A 19,108-nucleotide genomic window follows, 5' to 3' on the forward strand; every position below is an offset into this window, starting at 1 on the left:
AGAAACGGCGAAGGACAAAATACGGGAGGAAAAAAAGGAAAGGCATTCGGGCTGAGCTCTCGCAAACACGCGTAGTTATGAGAATGAACTCGTGTTATGCATTCACACAATACACCGAACCATAAACTAAATAAATGGGCTGAGTTTGCCTGACCTTAGTGGTTACAGTAATCAAATGAAGACTGCGAAAATATAATCAACCAGTAGGGGAAAACAGATTCTGTGTTTTCTCCATCTCTGGCTTTTCCCTTAGTGGTTATTAGGAAATCTTCAACCCAGGTAATCTTGTTAAGTGTGTTCTGCAAAAGTAACTTGTGGAGTTTTAACTGACCTAGGTAGTGTGTTGTGTGAACGCAGCTTGTGGGGCTTTTTTTATAGTTTATTTTCAATTTCAACATTAAAAACAAAGGGATGTAGGAACGTTTGAAAGCCACAAAAGTTAAACCACAAACGGATAATCGGTACTTTGCTCCAGGTTTAGTCCGGATCCATATGTTTAACCCATAGTTGTATAAATGAACCATGATTAGCTGGCTTTATAACATCGCATCTTTGCAATGCTACCATAACCAGACAGGGGTTTGCCTCGTTCACAAAGCCAAAATTAAACTGCCCGTTTGATGGCTTCATCTGCTCTTTGAAGCCAGCACCATCTGGAAGGAGCCCTGCCAGTTTGTTTTGGATTCTGAAAATGCAAAATGCTGGCTTTAAATAACATATTAAACTATAAGCAAAAGAAACCTTGTTATGGCTTGATGTGCAAATCTGGTCAGTGCATTTAATGTACAGAAAAAGAACAGATGTTCCAAGCTAAGAGCATTTAATTTACAGCATTTTTAAGCAATGTCTCCCCCTCATTAACTTGAAACGTCCAGGGGAAAAAAACATCTATTAAGCAGCCCTAAATAATATTGAGGAAAATGGGCACTTTGCTTAGCCCAATCAATCAAAGCTTTGGCAGCCACTATCACACACCAAAGCTTGATCTTTGTTAATCTTTCTTTCTTTATAACAATGTGAGAGGGGAGAGCAAGCTAGCCTGTTTATTGGCTGACATTCAGTCTATGGTGGATTAAGCAATAACTAAAAGGTAAAATTCAACAGGTAAGTTAAACACATTGCAGACACCATGAGCTGACCAAGAATGTTCTAGGCTGCCCTAGCCCCTGTGGCTGAGGTTTTACGCAATGTGTGAATCCAGCATCCTGGGTTAAATAGCAAGCTAAGATTATGCAGTCTTAACAGCATACAAAAAAGTAATAATAATAAAGCCCTCTTTACTGCCAGGAATAGCCCTAAACTATTCATTTTCCAGGTCAAAGGGAAGGATCCCATGATTTCCCCAGCTTGTCTAAAACTCTGCCATCCCTCATTTGAAATCCAGCAAGCGAGACATCTGTTGTGCCCCTCATGTGCCCTTGCTAAATGCCAACCGATTCTCATCATGGGTTATTTAGACATTCAGAGACAGGCATTCTGGCCTGGCTGAAGAAGACTGGGAAAGACTTAAACCAGCTTTCCTGGTGATTTAAGACTTCCATCTACATTGTTTGATGGCCTCTGTGGTCAAGCCCTGCGAGGGAGGCCAGTTTGGAAAACGAGACACGGCAAGAAGTTCGGGAATGGCGGCTGGCTTATTGCATTGCCCTGGCGCATCTCCCAACCTTAGCAACTTTAAGAGGTATAGAATACAGAATGACAGTTGGAAGGAACCTTAGAGGTCTTCTAGACCAACCCCTGCTTGAGCAGGACACCCTGTCCAGTCTCTTCTGGAAAACTTCCAGTGATGGAGCACCCACAACATCCATGCACTGATTTTATTACTCCGTTGCTAAAAAGTTACCTGGTTAAGTAATGACAGGTCTGCAAGGAGACCCCCAAGGACCCCACAGTCTTCCTCCTCTCTACAAACCCCCCTCCCTCCTAGCACGGATGATGAAGGTCCCTAGTTGGGTAATGAAACGTCTGCAAGGAGACCCCCGAGCTCAGAGAGCACCAGGGACCCCACACTCTTCATCATCATCATCATCATCCCTGCAGCCCCCTCCCTCCTCCTAGCACTGATGGAGAACCTCCTCAGTGGGCAATGAAAGGTCTGCAAGGAGACCCCCCCCCTCCCGCCAGCTGCAAACCTCCGCTGGAAAGCGGCTCCGGGCAAGGCGGGAGAGCGCGGCGCCGCCCCCGGCCCTCCCTCGCCCGGCCGGGTTGGCTGCCGCCCGCCGCCCCGCTCGGGTCCGCCCCGCGCCGCTTGGCCCGGGCAGATCCCGCAGCAGAGCGAAGATGGCGACGCGGGCGGGCGCCCTCCCGGCCCGGCCTTGGCTGCGGGCGCTGCGCGGAGGAGCCCCCCGGGCGGCCAGCCCCGGAGCCCGGTGAGACCCCCGAGCCCCCCGGCGCGCCTTCCTCCTCCCCGCGCCTGGCCCTGCGCTCCCCTCCTCCTCTTCCTCCTTCTTTTCCTCCTTCTCTTCCTCTTTCTCCTTCCTCCTTTTCCTCCTCCTCTTCCTCCTTCCTCTTCCTCCTCCTCCTCCACTCCGGGCCCGATCCCTGCGCGAAGAGGCAGCCTCGGGGCGCACCAGAGGAGGGAAGGGAAGGGCTGGGGTGGTGGGGCTCTCCGGCGGGGATGGGGGGGCGAGCAAGGGGGGAGGCCCCGAAGATCCCCCTCCCCGCTTTGTCCCGGCCCACTAGGACCCCCGACTGCCTCGGGAGCGGAGCAGGGCCGGGCCAGGGGGGAGCCAGCCCGGCGAGACGTCCCGGCCCCTCTTGGCTTTCTCAAACTCTCCTGCGAAGAGCAGAGGCTGGGCAAGCCCGTGGGGGGGAGGACGCTCCCCGTTTTGCTAGAAAGCCTCCCCCCCAAGAAGGAGGAGTGGCCCCCAGTATCTGTCCTGGCTCTGGCTGTTGCATTCACCCAGGGCAACTGAGCCCCCTTCCCCCCCACTCCTCAAGCGCCTTCTGGGCATGGCATGTTGTATGAATCCAGCCTCTGGGGTCAATCTGTAGGTCTTCTGCACTGCCCCCCACCCCAAAGAGATTGGGGGGAAGTGTGAGCAAAGGCTGGAAGCTCTTTGGCTGGGATGGTCCAGTGCGTCCCTGTCTGAGCAAGGGGTGGGCTAGAAGACCTTTGAGGTCCTTTCAACCCTGGGATTCCTCCCTGCGAGGAGAGGGTTGATGGGAAAGGGAGGTCAGAGTGGAAATCCTGCTCTTCTTGTCACTGGGGGCTGAAAATAACATTTAAGCCCTTCCTCCTTTCATTCTAAACTTAAAAGATGGAGTACCTGGTGCTCCCGCCTCTCTTTGGTCCTCAAAAGAGTAGTTCAAAGTTGGTGAGTTTGCAGAACTGGAGTTGGACTGGAATCCAGGTCTTGCTGGGCCAGGCTAGCATCCTAAAACAGCAGGATACAAAAAGAATAGATAAATAAATAAAATACAAAACTGTAGCTTGGGCCAAAAGAGGAGGGTGCTGGGTGATTGTGGTTTATTCTCAGTAAACCAGGAATGGGTTTCGCCTGGCGTGTGTCAGCATCCCTGCCAAGTTACTAGTCCCTTTGAAAACAACGGCCGTGCTAATTGTCACAATGGAGGAAAGGTTGGTGGAGATGACAGAATTTCCTGAGATGGCAAAAAAATGGCTTCTTGGATTAGGGAAAAGACAACAAACTACATTTGTCAGCAACTGAAAAAGCTTGTATTTTGGCTGAAATAGGAAAGAAAATTGAACATGGTTTATGGGTTTGGTGATTAGAAAGTGCAGAATACGGAAAGAGAGGAGCCATGATACTCCTTTAGAGTGATATAATATAAATGCATTTATAATTGCTGCAAAAAGATTGAAAGTTCCTTTATAACTTTATTTTATTACTAGGTGTTTTTCTTTGGTTTGTTTTCTATTTACTGATCACTTTCAATTTCTTTGTTTTGACTGTAAAAATTAACTAAATAAAATTAACTTCAATAAAAATTAACTAAAAAGGAAAAAAAAAGATCCAGCCGTGCTTGGACTACAGTTCCCATCCCCCATCCAGGCAGCATGGTTGAGGGGTGCTGTGGCTGTGGATGATGGGTATTGTTATCAAATCCAATAGGAAAATATCAGTTGGGGGGGGGGAACAAATCAGAAATTAACTGTTTGTTCTTGTACAGTAAGGAGACGGGAGCCAACCAGGGATGTCAGATTAGCTGTTGAAAAGATTGTTGACCAGGTATTTTCTGAAGTTAATGAGTGACCAGGATTGGAGCAAAGGTTTTGGTCAAATAAAGCAGGGGGGATATTATTAGCAAAAGTTGATTGGTATATACTGGATTACCACACTGGAAGACTCTCTTGGTCTTTATGTAAAGAAAGCTAATAGAGAAGGGTTTGATTGCATCTGTTTTTCAAGAAAGTCTATATCTTATTACAGGAGGACTAACTAGAATAGAATACAATGAATAGAATAAGAATAGAATAGAATAGAATAGAATAGAATAGAATAATAATAGAATAGAATAGAATAGAATAAGAATAGAATAGAATAATAATAGAATAGAATAGAATAGAATAGAATAGAATAGAATAGAATAGAATAGAATAGAATAGAACAGAATAGAATTATAATGTCTCAACTTTCTTTCAGAGGTTATTCCAAAGACAGTGAAAGCAGCTGGTTCCGCTCACTCTTCGTCCACAAAGTGGATCCCCGGAAAGACGCTCATTCTAACCTCTTGTCCAAGAAGGAGACCAATCACCTCTACAAGATCCAGTGTGAGTCCCCTCCCCCTCCCCCTCCCTAATTTCTAAATTTCCTTTCTTTCCTGGAACAGCTTCATTTGCACGGACCGTATCCTCATTTTATGGCCACTTCAGGCAAATTTTCTTGGACCACTTTTAAGACATTTGGACTTCAACTCCCAGAATGGTTCCCAAACTGGTTTTTCTTTGCTCTCGTTTCAGTCCACAATGTGAAGCCCGAATGCTTGGATGCCTACAACAGACTCGCGTAAGGATCAGCTCTCTCGTTTTTCATGTAAGGGGCTGGGATCAAGGAGGTTTGGCAGAAGGAAAAATGCAATTTCCTTCCCTGCCCTCTCGCAAGCTTTAGGAACAAAGCTAGAATTGCCACAGGGAGGGTTGCCAGAAATCCTTCCTTCCTTCCTTCCTTCCTTCCTTCCAACTCTGCCCATTGCCAGGAGTTCGATTCTGACCAGCTCAAGGTTGACACAGCCTTTCTTCCCTCCAAGATCGGTAAAATGAAGACCCAGATTGTTGGGGGGCAACATGCGGACTCTGTAAACCACTTAGAGAGGGGCTACAAAGCACTGTGAAGTGGTCTATAAGTCTAAGGGCTAGTGCCATTGTATTTATTTCCCAGCAGCCAAGAATAAACGTGAAGGCTGTGCTTGTTGGTCCAAGGGAAATATTTTTCATTCAAATAATTTAATTAAAATAACTTCCATTTCCCTTGGACCGAGAAACACCGCCTCTCCTGTTTGTTAGCCTCCAGGGCGCACTCAGCAACGTGCAAAGTGAGGAGAGGGAAGATTCGGCTTTTAGCACCTTCCTGAAATTCTCCCTTATTTTGCAAATATGGCTTTCTGCCCCTCGGTTAATTTTCAGCCTTGCTTTTACAGAGAAGAAGTCCTTCCCAAGCTGCATTCCGACACGGGGTATCCTTGTGAACTGGTTGGCAACTGGAATACGTGGTACGGCGAGCAGGACCAGGCAGGTGAGGATGGGAAACTTGACTTGAGCTGGGTAAAGAGCACTGTACGGTACACAGTCCCCACTTAACAACTGTATGTTTGGTGACCGTTCAAGGTGACGAACAGCGCTGCAAAAGGTGATTTAGGGCCGATCCTCACACTTACAACACTGTCGCAGCGTTCCTGATGGTCACGTGGTTGCAATTGGCAAACTGGTCTGCCTTTATGACGGGCGCAGCGACCCACGCCCCCACGACCGCCATTTTAAGCTTTCCCCACCCTCTCCCGACCAGCAAGTTATCAGCGGGGGAGCTGACAGAGAAGACAACAAGTCACAGCGATGCGGACGTATTGCTTAATGACCGTGGTGTTCTGCTTAACAACCGCAGCAAAAAACAAAGGTGGTAAAACTGATCACGTGACCATGGGGCGAATGCCGCAACGGTTATGAAGTGTGAAAAACGGCCCTAAGTCACTTTTTTTGGTGCCGTTGTAACTTCGAAATGAACTGTTGTAAGCCGAGGACAAGCCGTACGGTGGAACAACCCAGCCGGAGGCTCGCTTGCGTTTTATATCCGCTCCTCCTTTTGGGGGCTGTGTAAGAATCGGCGGCCTCTTTCGTCTCTTTGCAGTGCATATCTGGAGGTTCGTCGGTGGCTACTCGGCCCTCATGGAGTCCATGAACAAGCTGAGGGAGAATCAGGTATTTGGGGGTGCCCCATCGCACCCCGGTCTTCCCTGGTGCAGCAGGTGGCAGTGCTGTTCGAATATCCGTTGTTGATTCGTGTGTTAAAATTATATGTGCCAAGTTTTTGACCTCGAGAAGACAACAACTAGCTCCTTTCTGCCACCTGACTCTCCCCATCTTCTCTTCCGGCAGGAATACCTGCAGTTCCGCAAAGAGAGGAGTAGCATGCTCCATTCGCGAAGGAACCAGCTGCTCCTGGAGTTCAGCTTCTGGAATGAGCCCCTGCCACGCGCCGGGCCCAACATCTACGAACTGCGCTCGTACAAGCTGAAGGTGAGATCTCTTTGCACGGGCGGGAGAGGGAAGCCTCCTTGATGACAAATTTCCTTTTTTCTCGGCAATGTATTTATTCATCTATTGGTATCCCGCCTTGATTATTTTTTTTTTTACAAATCACTCAAGGCAGCAAGCATGCTAGCCTTCCCTCTTCCGCCTCCTATTTTGTCTACAGGAATAACCCTGTGGAGTGGGCTGAGTAACTGGCCAAAGTCACCCAGTCACCTTTCATGCCTAAGGCGGGACTAGAACTCACCATCTCCTGGTGTTTGGCCCAAAATCATCCAGCTGATTTTATCATGCCTAAGGCAGGACTAGAACTCACCATCTCCTGGTGTTTGGCCCAAAGCCAGCTGGGTGACTTTGTGCCAGTCGCTCTCTTTCAGCTCAACCAACCTCACAGGGTTGTTGTGGTGGGGCAAATAGGAGGAGGAAGGCATATTACCTACGTTGGCTGCCTTGAGTTATTTATAAAGTAATAAAGGAGGGAATAACAATCTAATTAATAAATTTGCTGATCCAACTGTAAAGGCTGAGATTGGCCGATTGGGTGTCGTGAATGAATTTCTGCAATCTTCTCTTACTTTTTTGAATTTCAGCCCGGAACCATGATTGAGTGGGGAAACAACTGGTAAGCAGAAAGCAGTTCAAATATTGTTAAAGTTGCCCACAGGTCAGTATAAAAGAGAGATTAATGAATTCCCTGAAGAAAAAAAGTGATATTTGCAATTTGCAGCTCACAAATTATTATTGCTAGCAAAAGAGTAATTATTCGTGTTTCTTCATCTCTCTCTTTCTCGGTTGGCGCAGGGCTCGGGCAATTAAACACCGTCAAGATAACCAGGAAGCGGTGGGGGGCTTCTTCTCCCAAATTGGAGAGTTGTACATCGTACATCACTTGTGGGGTAGGTAGCCTTGAAACCCCATAGTTCTCTAGAGCTGGCATGAAAATAACCTTATAATTTAGGAGATGTTTTTGTCGCTTTGCAGCCTACAAAGACCTGCAATCTCGAGAGGAGACGAGGAACGCGGCCTGGAGGAAGCGAGGATGGGATGAAAATGTTTACTATACAGGTCAGACATCTTGATAAGGTGCTGCTGGACATCTTATTCAAAGTTGTGGCTGCTTCAGTGCTCTGACCACATGATCTTCATTTTTAATGCTCTGTGACAGTTTCCCAGCCAATCTTGCAATCCCTTGCTCCCTTCCCCACTCAGCAACAGCCACTCACCTGCCTGCTGAAGAGGGAGGAAGGAAGGGAAGGAGGAAGGAAAGAAGGAGGGAGGGAGGCATTCCCTGTTGGCCAAGGGTATCTCAAGTTGGATGCCAAGAACAACAAGTCACAATTTCCCAAGATACTGTCTCACTCTGTGACACTTTGAATGTCCTTCTGTGTTTGCAGTGCCTCTCGTTCGGAGCATGGAATCCCGAATCATGATACCCCTGAAGATTTCCCCGTTGCAATGACCCACCTTCCCGGGGCAGCACAAGGCTCAGCCATCACCCGGGGGGAAAAAAAAACTTTGTTACATTTCCTCCCCAGCCCCTTCCCCTCTAATAAACTTTGTTACTTCCTGGTCCTCTAACCTTTTCTGCTTTGTTTTCTCCGCCTAAGGCGCTCTAAAAGATGTGTGGACTTCAACTCCCAGAATTCCCCAACCAGCACGCGTTAAGAAGCCTGGAACTTCAACTCCCAGAATTCTTGAGTCAGTGTGGCTGGCTCAGGAATTCTGGGAGTTGAAGTCCGCACATCTTTTAGAGCGCCTGGTTTGAGGAACGCTGAGCTAGAAAGATTCTGTCCTTTTTTTTTAATCTATCCATTCCATTTTTTTCTTCCTCTCAACCGTCAACATGTTAATTTCCAGTTGGAGCAGAGCCTGATGAATGCTTAGCTTGTTCTGCAGAGGAAGAGGATAATCAAATATTTGATGAGAGGCTATTGATGTCCAGAGAGCTGACTATGATGCCTGTTGTGAGGGACGGATGCTTTTAAACAATTTTTGTGCACCAGATTCTCTTCCCTAGTGTCAGGCCTCTTTTCTGGAGGGGGAAGGTGACTCCCCCCGCCTCCTTTAGAAGGACAAGCATTCTGACATCTGGAAGCATTCATGTGGGCCTGCCGCGGCCACGGATGCTTGTGGCAAATAGTCTGAGCTTTAGCGACTTAAAAAGAATTGACAGTAGCAATGATAATAACAATAATAAAAAGGTCTGCTTTTCAAGGGCTGTGTGACTTGCCTTATTGCACACGCAATTAAATATTTAACACACTACATCTGGTTTTGGTCAGTAGAATAGAAAAAAGAGGAGTGCAGAGAAGAGCAACAAAGATGATTAGGAGACTGGAGGCTCAAACAAAGAACGGTTGCTGGAATTGGGGATGTTTAGTTTAATGAAAAGGAGGAGTAGGGGAGACGTGGTAGCAGTCTTCTAATATTTGAGGGGCTGCCACAAGGAAGAGGAGTTAATCTATTCCCCAAAGCACCTGAAGGCAAGACAAGATGCAACGGATGGAAATTAACCAAGGAGAGAAGCAACCTGGAACTAAGGAGAAAATTCCTGACAGTGAGAACAATTAACCAGTGGAACGACTTGCCTCCAGAAGTTGTGGGTGCTCCATTTTTGGAGGTTTTCAAAAAAAGACTAGACAGCCATTTATCCGGAATGCTAAAAGGGTCTCTTGTTTGAGAATATGACTTTCCTTTGCAGTTATTTTTACGTGATTTGTGATTCTCAGGATGGTAATCTTTTGATAAGGAAGCTGCTGCCATGCCTAAGATATTAGCAATTCTCAAGAACGCAAGACGCATCTGTGGGGTGCACGCTGACCTCTTGAGAGTGATCCTTGTTCTGTTTTCTGCTTGCACAGCATCAAGCCAAAGTCTCAACAACAAAAGTGTGTATGTTGCACTCGGCCTGACCTCGTCCTCCTGGCAAGGAGGCTTTGAAGCATGGATTGCTTTTTTTTAAAAAAAATATAATTAACTGAGGGGATTTTTCATTCATTAGAAGAAGAATAGGTAAGCCCTCAACCTAGGAGCACTGGGTTGAAATTATGACGGACCTATCTGGGAGGGGTTACTCATTTCCCATTTCATGACTTTCGCTGTGTTATAAATACCAAAAATACAAACAAAAATAAAAATAGGAAATTAAGGGAAGGAAAAAAGAGGGGCGGCGGAGAAAATAGGAGGTATGAGGGAAGAAAGGGGAAAAAAGCGTTGACTTCCGACTCTTTTTAGCACAGTACAATAACATTCCAGCCTCAACTTTTTACTTCTACCCATTAGAATATAACCAGCCATTTCTATAACAAGCAAAACCAAAGTCGGAGTTTCATGGGGGGGGGGGTTTGTCCATCACAAGCACAAAATCCAGACGTGATGTCCAAATTAAAAAACATTGATTATAATGCAATCTACAACAAAGAAGAAATTTACTGATAGTTAGAACAATTAACCAGGGGAACAACATGCCTCCAGAAGTGGTGGGTGCTCCATCCCTGGAGACTTTTAAGAAGAGACTGGACAACCGTTTGTCTGAAATGGTATAGGGTTTCCTGCCTGCGCAGGGGGTTGGACTAGATGACCACCAAGACCCTCCCAACTCAGTTGCTCTAGGTTCTTTGGAGGCAAGGAGGATGAGGTGAGGTGCCGTTAACCTTGAGTGAGGAAATTGGCGTTTGTGTCTGAAGAGATAATCATGTTGTAAAAGGCAGGGTCAACCTGTTCTCCATCAGTCCAAGAAACAGGAGGTCAAATAACTGGTTGAAGTTACAAGAAGTGACAATATAGTAGACATCACCTCTGTTCACAGGAGATGGTTACCTTCCCTGGACTGGCACGCTTGAATCCTGATTCCTGCACACAGCAAGGGTAAGACTAGATGACCTCAATGCTCCTGTCCACTTTTCTTGATTGTAAATACGGCAACAGGTGGAGATATCAACAGAGGCCGTTTTTAGGCTTTATTTCTTTATTTTTAGACTTTAAGCACGGAAAGTTTCTTTTCTCCGTAAAAATGGAGCACATTTATCAACTGCTGACTCCGAGTTCTGGATCATGGCCAGATTGGAAAAATTAAAAAAAAATAAGAACTTTGAAATCTTTCCCACTATCTAATCCAGAAATCATGCAAAAGGACAAAGATGACAAGGCGTTTACCCATCAATCTGCAAGTCCATGTCACGCTTGGTTGTGTTGCAAACCTCGGCAGTTAGATCACCCTATTTTCATGGAAGGATTTTTTTTTTTCTCCCGCTCTCTTCTAAACACCTCCCAACATGCATTTTCTGCTTGGGTCATTTCAGCCAGTATATTTCTCCAGGGCAAAAAGTTTCCAAATTCCACAGTGCCTGGAAAGGAGGACAGTAGTCCCCCCAGTTCCTTCCCTGCAGAAACAACTGTTGGAAGAAAACTGGCACATTTGCAAGCAAACAGCTTTGGTTTTATCTCCTTCCTGGAAGATGAATCGTTCTGATAGACCAATAAAACCAATCTCTTATCTCTTAAAATTTCTTATCTCCCATCGCAGCTGGGGCCAAGGTTATGACAAGGCTATAAAGGCTGAGCTCCCTGGCAATCAACCTTCATCCTGACCGCTGACAGAATGAATCCTACTCACCTCCTGGTCCTGGCAGCAGGTAAGTGGAGATCCAGTAGATCCAAAGAATCCATTCAGGGATATGGCAGGCTTTCCTGACTTGATCATTTCCAGAGGTTTGGGCTGTCTAGGAGACAGATTCCCCCAGTCTTCCAAAAAGAGGGAAGGCTCCCCCACCCTTCACTGAGCAGGGAATTGGATTTGGCTGCTGGTTATTTGCAAAATACTAACGCTGATTTTCTTGTGTGTAGTTTGTGTCTCCTTTTTGGCCGCCTCTGTTATTCCTGTCCCGTCTCGCAACCTGTTACAGTTCGGCAACATGATCAAATGCGCAATCCCCGGCAGTAAGCCTTTGCTGGATTACGCAAAGTACGGTTGCTATTGTGGCTTCGGAGGCAGTGGGACACCTGTAGACAAACTGGACAGGTAAGCCCTGGCCTCCTTTAGCACAGGGGTTCAGATCAAGTTAAGAACATAGAATCATAGGCTCGGAAGGGACCTGGGAGGTCTTCTAGTCCAACCCCCTGCACATAGCATAGATCCTATACCAGTCCAGACTTCCTTTGGGCTTGATGGGATGGATACAAGGGAAGATCATGAACCCCCAGAAATCCTGCAGTCCAATCCCACACCCAAGCAGGAGACCCTCTATTGTTTCAGCCAAATGGCTGTCCAGTCTCTTCTTGAAAACCTCCAGTGTTGGATCACCCACAACTTCTGGAGGCGAGCAGTTCCACTGGTTAATTCTTCTCACTGCCAGGAAATTCCTCCTTAGTTCTAGGTTGCTTCTCTCCTTGGTTAGTTTCCATCCGTTGCTTGTTGACCTGCCCTCAGGGGCTTTGGAGAATAGCTTGACCCCCTCTTCTTTGTGGCAGCCCCTCGAATATTGGAAGACTGCTATTGTGTCCCCCCTAGGATAATGGGTCCTCTATCGTCCTTTGGCTTCATAAATCAAAGGGGATCACTCTCATGAAATGATACAGTGGAAAGAACTTGGGAGACGGGGCCAAGAGATGCTATTTAGGGAACGGTCAGATAAGAGAGGGCATAGTTCACAGCTACATAAGGGGTGGAGAAAGAGGCTCTGAAGGGACCCTGCCTAGTTTCTCAGGAAAGGAGATGGCAGGAGAATTGTACATAATTGTACATAATTGTACTTTCAGACCTGCAAGGTTATGTTAAGGTAGATTTACAATGAAACTCAGAGAGCTCTAAGGACCCCACAGTTGTCGTTGTCATCCTCTTCCTCCTTCCACAAACCCCCCTCTCTCCTAGCACTGATGACGTTACCTAGTTAGGTCATGAAACGTCTGCAAGGAAACAAGCAAGCTCAGAGAGCTCCAAGGACCCCACAGCCCTCTTCCTCCCCCTCCTCCCATCCACAAACCTCCTCCCTCCTAGCACTGATGATGTTACCTAGTTGGGTCATGAAACCTGTCCAAGAAAATGAGCAGGTTCAGAGCGCACCCAGGACCCCTCAAGAGAGGGCTTCTCCCACCTGGAGAACCAGCCCTAAGTCTTCCTGCTTTGGGCCAGGTGCTGTCAGACCCATGACCAGTGCTACTCTCAAGCCAAGAAGCATCCTGCGTGCAGGTTCCTCCTGGACAATCCGTACACCAAGACCTACTCCTACACCTGTTCTGGAGGCATCCTCACCTGCAAAGGTAAATATCACAAACCCCAACCTGTCTTTCAAAGGCAGGTAATCCTTGAATTTCAACTATGCTGTTTAGTCGCCATTACAACAGCACTGAAAAAAAGTGACGAATGACCAATCTTCTTGTGTCGGTGCTTATCACCCCACGTTCACCTGTTCACGCTTCGGTTGCTTGGCAACCGGAATGCATTTACGACGGTTGCAGAATCCCCAGCTCAGGTGGTCACCCCGAGGTTCACAATTTTCTCCTTCCCTCCAGACGACAAAGATGAGTGCGCAGCCTTTATTTGCAACTGCGACCGCTCGGCCGCCATCTGCTTCGCCGGGGCCCCTTATAACGAGGAGTACAAGAAATTGGATACCAGCAAGCATTGCAAATAATGTTTGAAAGACTTCAACGCAAGGCCACTACTCATGTGTGCACGCGGGAATTCTCCGGGCGGGCCTCGCATGGCTACCTGTGAAACAGAAAAGACAGACACTGCACCAGCACAAACATTTTTATTTAAAACAATCAAACAAAAACAAAGGAAACATTTCCTGAACAATAAAGTGAGGCATTGGTGTCCTTTTAGGTTTTCTGTTATGTGTTCTTTATTTATGGGAACAAAAGCCCAGCGTGGAGGTCATGACTTACACTTAGAATCCTTTGCCATATAACTGTATTTTTGCCCAGGGCCTCTCAACTTCAGACTTGCAGTGTGTTTGTGTGTGTGTGTGAGAGAGAGAGAGAAAGAACAGGGAAAACAGGTGCCCCTTCCTTTAACTAAATTCCCCCTTTAAAGGCTGAAAAAATTAGCTCCTTTCATGTCGGGCGCTGGGAACTAAAAGAATCCTGGTTATGAAGTGCCCCAGTGATGATCACAGGACACGGTGATGGTTTTAAACGCCAGAATGAGTCACCAACCTTGTTTTTCATGTCGTCGTAAATTCCAGGGGTTGCTAAACAAGACAGCTGGTAAGCGAGGCCTATCTGCACAGGTAGTCCTCATCTTACAACAGCGCATTTAGTGACCGTTTGAAGTTACGACAGCCCTGACAAAACTGGCTTATGACTGTTTTCACAACGACGACCGTTCACACATGTGATCAAAATTCAGACACTTGCCCACTGGCTTGGACTTAGGACGGTCGCCGTGTCCCGGAGTCATGTGATCCCCTTGAGTGACCTTCTAACAGGCAAAGCCAATGGAGAAGCCAGATTCACTTAACAACTGCAGCGATTCCCTTCACAACTATGGCAAAAAAAAAAAAAAGATCGTAAATCAGGGCAAAACGTAGGAGTTGAATTCTGGGAGCTGAAGTCCACGGGTCTTAAAGTTGCCAAGGTTGGACACCTCTGCTTTAGATGTTGGCAATCTGATTTCATGGAGGGAAGGTGAGACGAAGCAGGGATCAGCCCAGCACCCAGCTATTTGGAGCCAGGTTGCAGCCATTTTGACATTGTTTGAGACCAGTCTTGGAAACACGCAATTGGTTCTTCATTTCTTGATGTCACAATTCCTCTCCGGAGCAGCTGTGGGCCAAGAGGATGGAAGGTTTCTCTCCCAGAGCTACTCCTGCCCAGAGGCCAAACTACATCTTCTTTCCTGAAAAAGATCAGCTCTTTGGCTATTCCAGACTTGGGAGAAGCCCGTTGCCAGCAAAGTCGCCTCCGTAATTAAGTACTTGCTTCCAAAGACTTGTGGCCACCAGAATAAAATCTCGGTGGGAATTCTGCTGAGACAAATGTATCTGGATCTGGTTCTTTGGCTCAGGACATCCCAAGCAAAAAATGTCCCAATCTCTCAACCATCCAAAACGCCAGTTGTCTATAACCTGGTACCCTTCAGATGGATTGGACATCCATTCCCAGGGTCTCCAGTGAATTTGGGAAGCATAAGTTGAGAACATTTTGAGATGCTGGCTGGCTGAGATTTCAGACTTAAGGTTGAGCCTAGGGTAACCTGCAGGTTTGCTATCTTGGGAGTTTAGGGTTTGTGTGAACCCATCTGGGGCTCTTAGTTTACGTTTGAGTGAAGCCAGGTCATCAGAAAATGCTGCAATCACTTACTTAATTAGCAATTATTATGACGAACAAATATAACGAAACGCGGTCACTTTTAATGGGAACGTTTGCATGTAATCAACATGTACATAAGCCGTCTATATTTATTATGTACGAGTATAAAAACTAGGTATGCCCCTGTGTCTGTGTGTGTGTGTTTTACTTTTCCTTAATTGGTTTAATAAATAAACAGCAAGTAATGCTAATTAATTGGATTTAGAACACATGCACTGTTTTGTAATTAACTGGGTAGATGTGAGGAAAGAAACCGCTGTACGGTATTGGGGTGATCTGTGATGGACACAAGCCTCTTTCTCAGCTTTCCATGTTTTTCTCCCCTTTCCAGGCAACAATTGCAGTTACCCCCAAAATAATGTGGAGACGCTTTAATCCATGGGTGTCCAACCTTTTGGCTTGCCTGCGTGTCCTTAAGAGGAATTGTCTTGGGAGACGTATAAAATATATAATATAGTTAATGTATATACATATCGCTAGAGACTACATATGGGTAATCCTTGGCTTACAACCCATTGTTTAGTGACTGTTAGAAGCTACAGTGGCATTGAAAAAAGGGACTGAGGACCGTTTTCCACACTTAGGACTGTTGCAGCATTCCTGTGGTCACATGGCCAAAATCTGGATGCCTGGCAACTGACTCATATTTACGACAGTTGCAGTGTCCCAAGGTCATGTGATTCCCCTTTTGCGACAAAAGTCAATGGGGAAGCCAGATTCATTTAACAACCTGGTGGCTAATTTAACAAGGGCAGTGATTTGCTTAGCAACAGTGGAAAGAAAGACGGCGCAAAAGTCACTTCACAAATGTCTCACTTAGCAACAGAAAATGTTGGGCTCCACGGTTGTCGTAAGTCAAGGGCTACTTGTAACGTTACGGGTATAGGATGGAGCAGCCTTATGAGCTGTCCAGGGCCACGTGTGGCCCACAGACCCACGAGATGAACATGCCAGCTCTAATCTGTGGCTTCCTTCTTCTGAGCAGGACAAAGATGGAGATGCTCAATGAATTTGACAACGAGTCCCCGCTCTACGTCTCCTTCTGCAGGCGGATCTCTCCAGAGGATTTTGAGAGCCAGTCGCTGACCTACACCCAGAAAGCTTTGCGGGAGCTTTACGCCCACATGGAACAGAATCCAGGCCTCTGCGCCGCGATTGTGCAGAAGCGGAAGCAGCTGGACAGCGAGGATGCTGGGTTGGTGTCCTACATGAAGGTACGATGTAGGTTTTATCGGAAAGTGGTAGACAGGCAGAGGTGGTCCTTGGCTTAACGACCGTTCATTTAGGGGCCGTCCGAATTTGCAGCGGCACTGAAAAAAGCAACTTATGACCGTTTTTCACACTTATGACCGTTGCAGCGTCCCTGTGGTCATGGGATCAAAATTCAGACATTTGGCAACCCACTCATATTTATGATGGTTGTAGTGTCCCAGGGTCAAGAGATCCCGTTTTGTGACCTTCTGACAAGCAAAGTCAAGGGAGAAAGGAGAAGGGGAAAGAAGGAGAAGGAGAAAGAGAAGGAGGAGGAGGATGAAACATTCAGAAGTGAGATGAGGATTCTAATTTCATTAGAATATTCTAGATCAGGGATAATCCAACCTTGGCCACTTGAAGACTTGTGGACTTCAACTCCCAGAATTCCTCAGCCAGCCCAGCTAACGTGGGAATTGAAGTCCACAATTCTCCAAGGTTGGACACCCATGTCCTAGATGGGGTCCCAGGTCCTTCTCTGCTTCCTGCCCTCCTTCTCACGTTCTCCTGGGCCATTTTCCTCCCAGAGACATAGAGCCATCGTTGACATGCTAGAGAGCCTACCCCAATTGCCGTTGTTTTGGTACAGCCAAAGCCGCCGGTGGCGAAGGGATGATAGACAACAAGCTCTTCTCTTTCTCAGGCCAAGTTTTCTTCCTTGTTTTGCCCCGAGGATTCCCTGAAAATGGATGACATACGGAAGGAAGTCAAGCAGCTGAAATGGGAGATGCAGAAGGTGAATAACTACGCTTTGGGTAAGTCTGAGGTTGGGGGGTCTCTGCGGTTTATGCTGCCCAAAAATATCTCCCACTGAGTGCCTCCCTTCTTTCCACAGCTGCCAAAAAAGCATCCTACTTGACCCCGGAGAGAAGAACAAGGAAGAATCTTGCTTTGGGAACCTTCAACCCCAGCCCAACCAAACTTGGGGAGCCAGTGGTCCCAACCATGCCCAAAATCTTCGGACCATTCCCAAGCCAGGTCTGTACTCCTAATTCGGATGGCCCCCTTTGGTCCTCGAATGATCAGGCCCTGTGTTGACAGGAAGTCCTCGGCTTACAACCATTCGTTTCGTGACCATTTGAAGTTACAACGGCACCAGAAAAGGGACTTAACAGCTGTCTCGCTTAGCCACAGAAAGTTTGGGCTCAACTGTGGTCATAAGTTGAGGACTACGCCTGTACTCATAGAATAGACCCTTCCAGTTGCTAGTTTGGCAAACGTCCTTCTTTCACTCTCCCCCTTTCTGAGTGCCTTTTGGGTCTGCTCAGCAGGCAGGCAGAGATACTGCAGTTCTCAAGTTATGATCACAACGGATCCCGCGTGGAAAATAATTTTAAATAGGGAATATCCTGGATTTCTCGGGAGTCCTCATGAGGTTCTGTTTCCTCTTTTAGGGACACCACTAACAGCCCAACCGGATCCTTGCCGAATGCCAACTAAGCTTGTTCTCCTACTATCAACCCTGCAGTGTTGGCTAAGCCAAGGAGCTTTAAAGAAGATTGTAAAGTAAACCACAACCCGGACCTTGATTCTCGCTCAACAGGATCCTGAACCTCTCTTGGCAGAGGGGAAGATACTAAGCAAATGAAAGTTCTGTGCACCATGGGTAGCCGGGTGGCGACTGTGATGATTGTGACTCTGATTGCGTGGCGACTATGTTGTGCCTCTGAACACGAGCGGCAAGGGAAGCCGAAAAGACAGGTCCGCTCTGTATGTTTTGAATGCAAATCACACCCCCCACCTTGAGCTTAACAGAACAACAGAACAGAATAAGAGAATAACAGAGTTGGAAGGGACCTTAGAGGTCTTCTAGTCCAACCCTCTGTTCAAGCAGGAGACCCTGTGCCATTCCAGACAAGTGATTGTCCGGTCTTTTCCTGAAAGTATCATGCATACAATGCCAGAGAAATCTAGATGCGATGCAGTCCTGGCGGCCTAAATTGCTAGCTCATTGTGTGGTGCATAGGGTGGCTTTGCTGGCTGGGGAATTCTGGGAGTTGAAGTCCACCCAATCAATCAATTAATCAATCAGAATAGAGCTGGAAGGGACCTTGGGGGTCTTCCAGTCCAGCCCCCTGCTCAAGCAGGAGACCCTGTACAATTTGAGACAAGGGGCTGTCCAGTCTCTTCTTAAAAACCTCCAGTGATGGAGCACCCACAGCTTCTGGGGGGAAGCTGCTCCACTGACTGTCAGGAAATTCCTTACTTCTATGTTGTATCGCTAACAAACCTGCAGCCATTACTTCTTGTCCTGCCTTCCGATGCTTTGGAAAATAAGTTGACCCCCTCTTCTTTGTGGCAGCCCCTCAAATATTGAAATACCGCTATCATGTCGTCCCACCCCCGTCCTTCTTTTTCTCTTAACTGGCCTTACCCAAGTCCTGCAACCGTTCTTCTTATCTTTTAGTCTCCAGGCCTATTTGCTCTTCTCTGCCCTTTTTCCAAAGCCTTCTTCAAAGTTGGTTTTTAAGGTTGGGAATCGCTTGGTTGCACAGGTTGATTTAAGTCGGAAAGATCAGGAGATCCTGCTGAAATTTCAGAACTGATTGAATGCATGCTTAAACGCCTGGCTCGCTTGAAAGGGAGCATATTACAAAGTAAAATAGATTTTAAAAAGCAGAACATCTCCTGCAGGCTTTGAAGGCGCCCAAGCAGCCAAGTTGGACAGTCACGCTCCACCCAAACAGCCACCGGATCGCGTTTCTCGTTTTCGACCACTAGGGGCGGAAGAGAGCCGACGCCACGCTCTAGCCGCTCGCCGGGAATCCCGCTGGTTCTATTGTCTGCCGCTACGGGTTGGAAGAGAGCCGACGCGACGCTCTAGCCGCTCGCCGGGAA

General features: G+C 47.1%; 3 protein-coding genes and 1 long non-coding RNA gene across 11 annotated transcripts; 3 read left to right on the top strand and 1 right to left on the bottom strand.

The window, feature by feature from the left end:
• Positions 1 to 2,211: 2,211 nt before the first annotated feature.
• NIPSNAP1 (nipsnap homolog 1) lies at positions 2,212 to 8,284 on the top strand. 2 transcript variants are annotated; one of them, XM_039332646.1, is made up of 10 exons: positions 2,212 to 2,369; positions 4,608 to 4,735; positions 4,925 to 4,970; positions 5,602 to 5,696; positions 6,306 to 6,376; positions 6,554 to 6,694; positions 7,297 to 7,328; positions 7,508 to 7,602; positions 7,688 to 7,771; positions 8,101 to 8,284. In XM_039332646.1, the coding sequence occupies exons 1-10, from the start codon at positions 2,281 to 2,283 to the stop codon at positions 8,163 to 8,165; spliced, it is 846 nt and encodes a 281-aa protein (XP_039188580.1). In that variant the 5' UTR covers positions 2,212 to 2,280; the 3' UTR covers positions 8,166 to 8,284. The 2 variants fall into 2 exon arrangements, with proteins under 2 accessions (XP_039188580.1, XP_039188581.1); XM_039332647.1 differs by lacking the exon at positions 2,212 to 2,369 and adding an exon at positions 3,376 to 3,580.
• Positions 2,432 to 18,937, bottom strand: LOC120303270. Its single transcript, XR_005555392.1, has 3 exons — positions 18,645 to 18,937; positions 16,835 to 16,949; positions 2,432 to 3,377 (listed from the first exon to the last, which is right to left on the bottom strand). It is a non-coding gene; the product is annotated as an uncharacterized LOC120303270 (long non-coding RNA).
• Positions 9,256 to 13,936, top strand: PLA2G1B (phospholipase A2 group IB). 3 transcript variants are annotated; one of them, XM_039332656.1, is made up of 6 exons: positions 9,256 to 9,718; positions 10,515 to 10,573; positions 11,232 to 11,340; positions 11,552 to 11,726; positions 12,837 to 12,964; positions 13,217 to 13,936. In XM_039332656.1, exons 3-6 carry the CDS (start codon positions 11,307 to 11,309, stop codon positions 13,336 to 13,338), a joined length of 459 nt encoding a protein of 152 aa, XP_039188590.1. In that variant the 5' UTR covers positions 9,256 to 9,718; positions 10,515 to 10,573; positions 11,232 to 11,306; the 3' UTR covers positions 13,339 to 13,936. The 3 variants fall into 3 exon arrangements, with proteins under 3 accessions (XP_039188590.1, XP_039188588.1, XP_039188589.1); XM_039332654.1 differs by lacking the exon at positions 9,256 to 9,718 and having other exon boundaries at positions 10,144 to 10,573; XM_039332655.1 differs by lacking the exon at positions 9,256 to 9,718 and having other exon boundaries at positions 10,144 to 11,340.
• On the top strand, positions 14,139 to 18,190 carry LOC120303268. 5 transcript variants are annotated; one of them, XM_039332649.1, is made up of 5 exons: positions 14,139 to 14,613; positions 16,005 to 16,233; positions 16,944 to 17,025; positions 17,106 to 17,248; positions 17,665 to 18,190. In XM_039332649.1, exons 1-5 carry the CDS (start codon positions 14,489 to 14,491, stop codon positions 17,674 to 17,676), a joined length of 591 nt encoding a protein of 196 aa, XP_039188583.1. In that variant the 5' UTR covers positions 14,139 to 14,488; the 3' UTR covers positions 17,677 to 18,190. The 5 variants fall into 5 exon arrangements, with proteins under 5 accessions (XP_039188583.1, XP_039188582.1, XP_039188584.1 ...); XM_039332648.1 differs by having other exon boundaries at positions 14,141 to 14,613; positions 16,914 to 17,025; positions 17,665 to 18,188; XM_039332650.1 differs by having other exon boundaries at positions 14,142 to 14,613; positions 16,068 to 16,233; positions 16,914 to 17,025; positions 17,665 to 18,188.
• Positions 18,938 to 19,108: the final 171 nt, after the last annotated feature.

Source organism: Crotalus tigris, unplaced genomic scaffold (genome assembly GCF_016545835.1).
Source record: "Crotalus tigris isolate CLP2741 ecotype Arizona unplaced genomic scaffold, ASM1654583v1 scf7180000024461.5605484, whole genome shotgun sequence".
Classification (NCBI taxonomy): domain Eukaryota; kingdom Metazoa; phylum Chordata; class Lepidosauria; order Squamata; family Viperidae; genus Crotalus; species Crotalus tigris.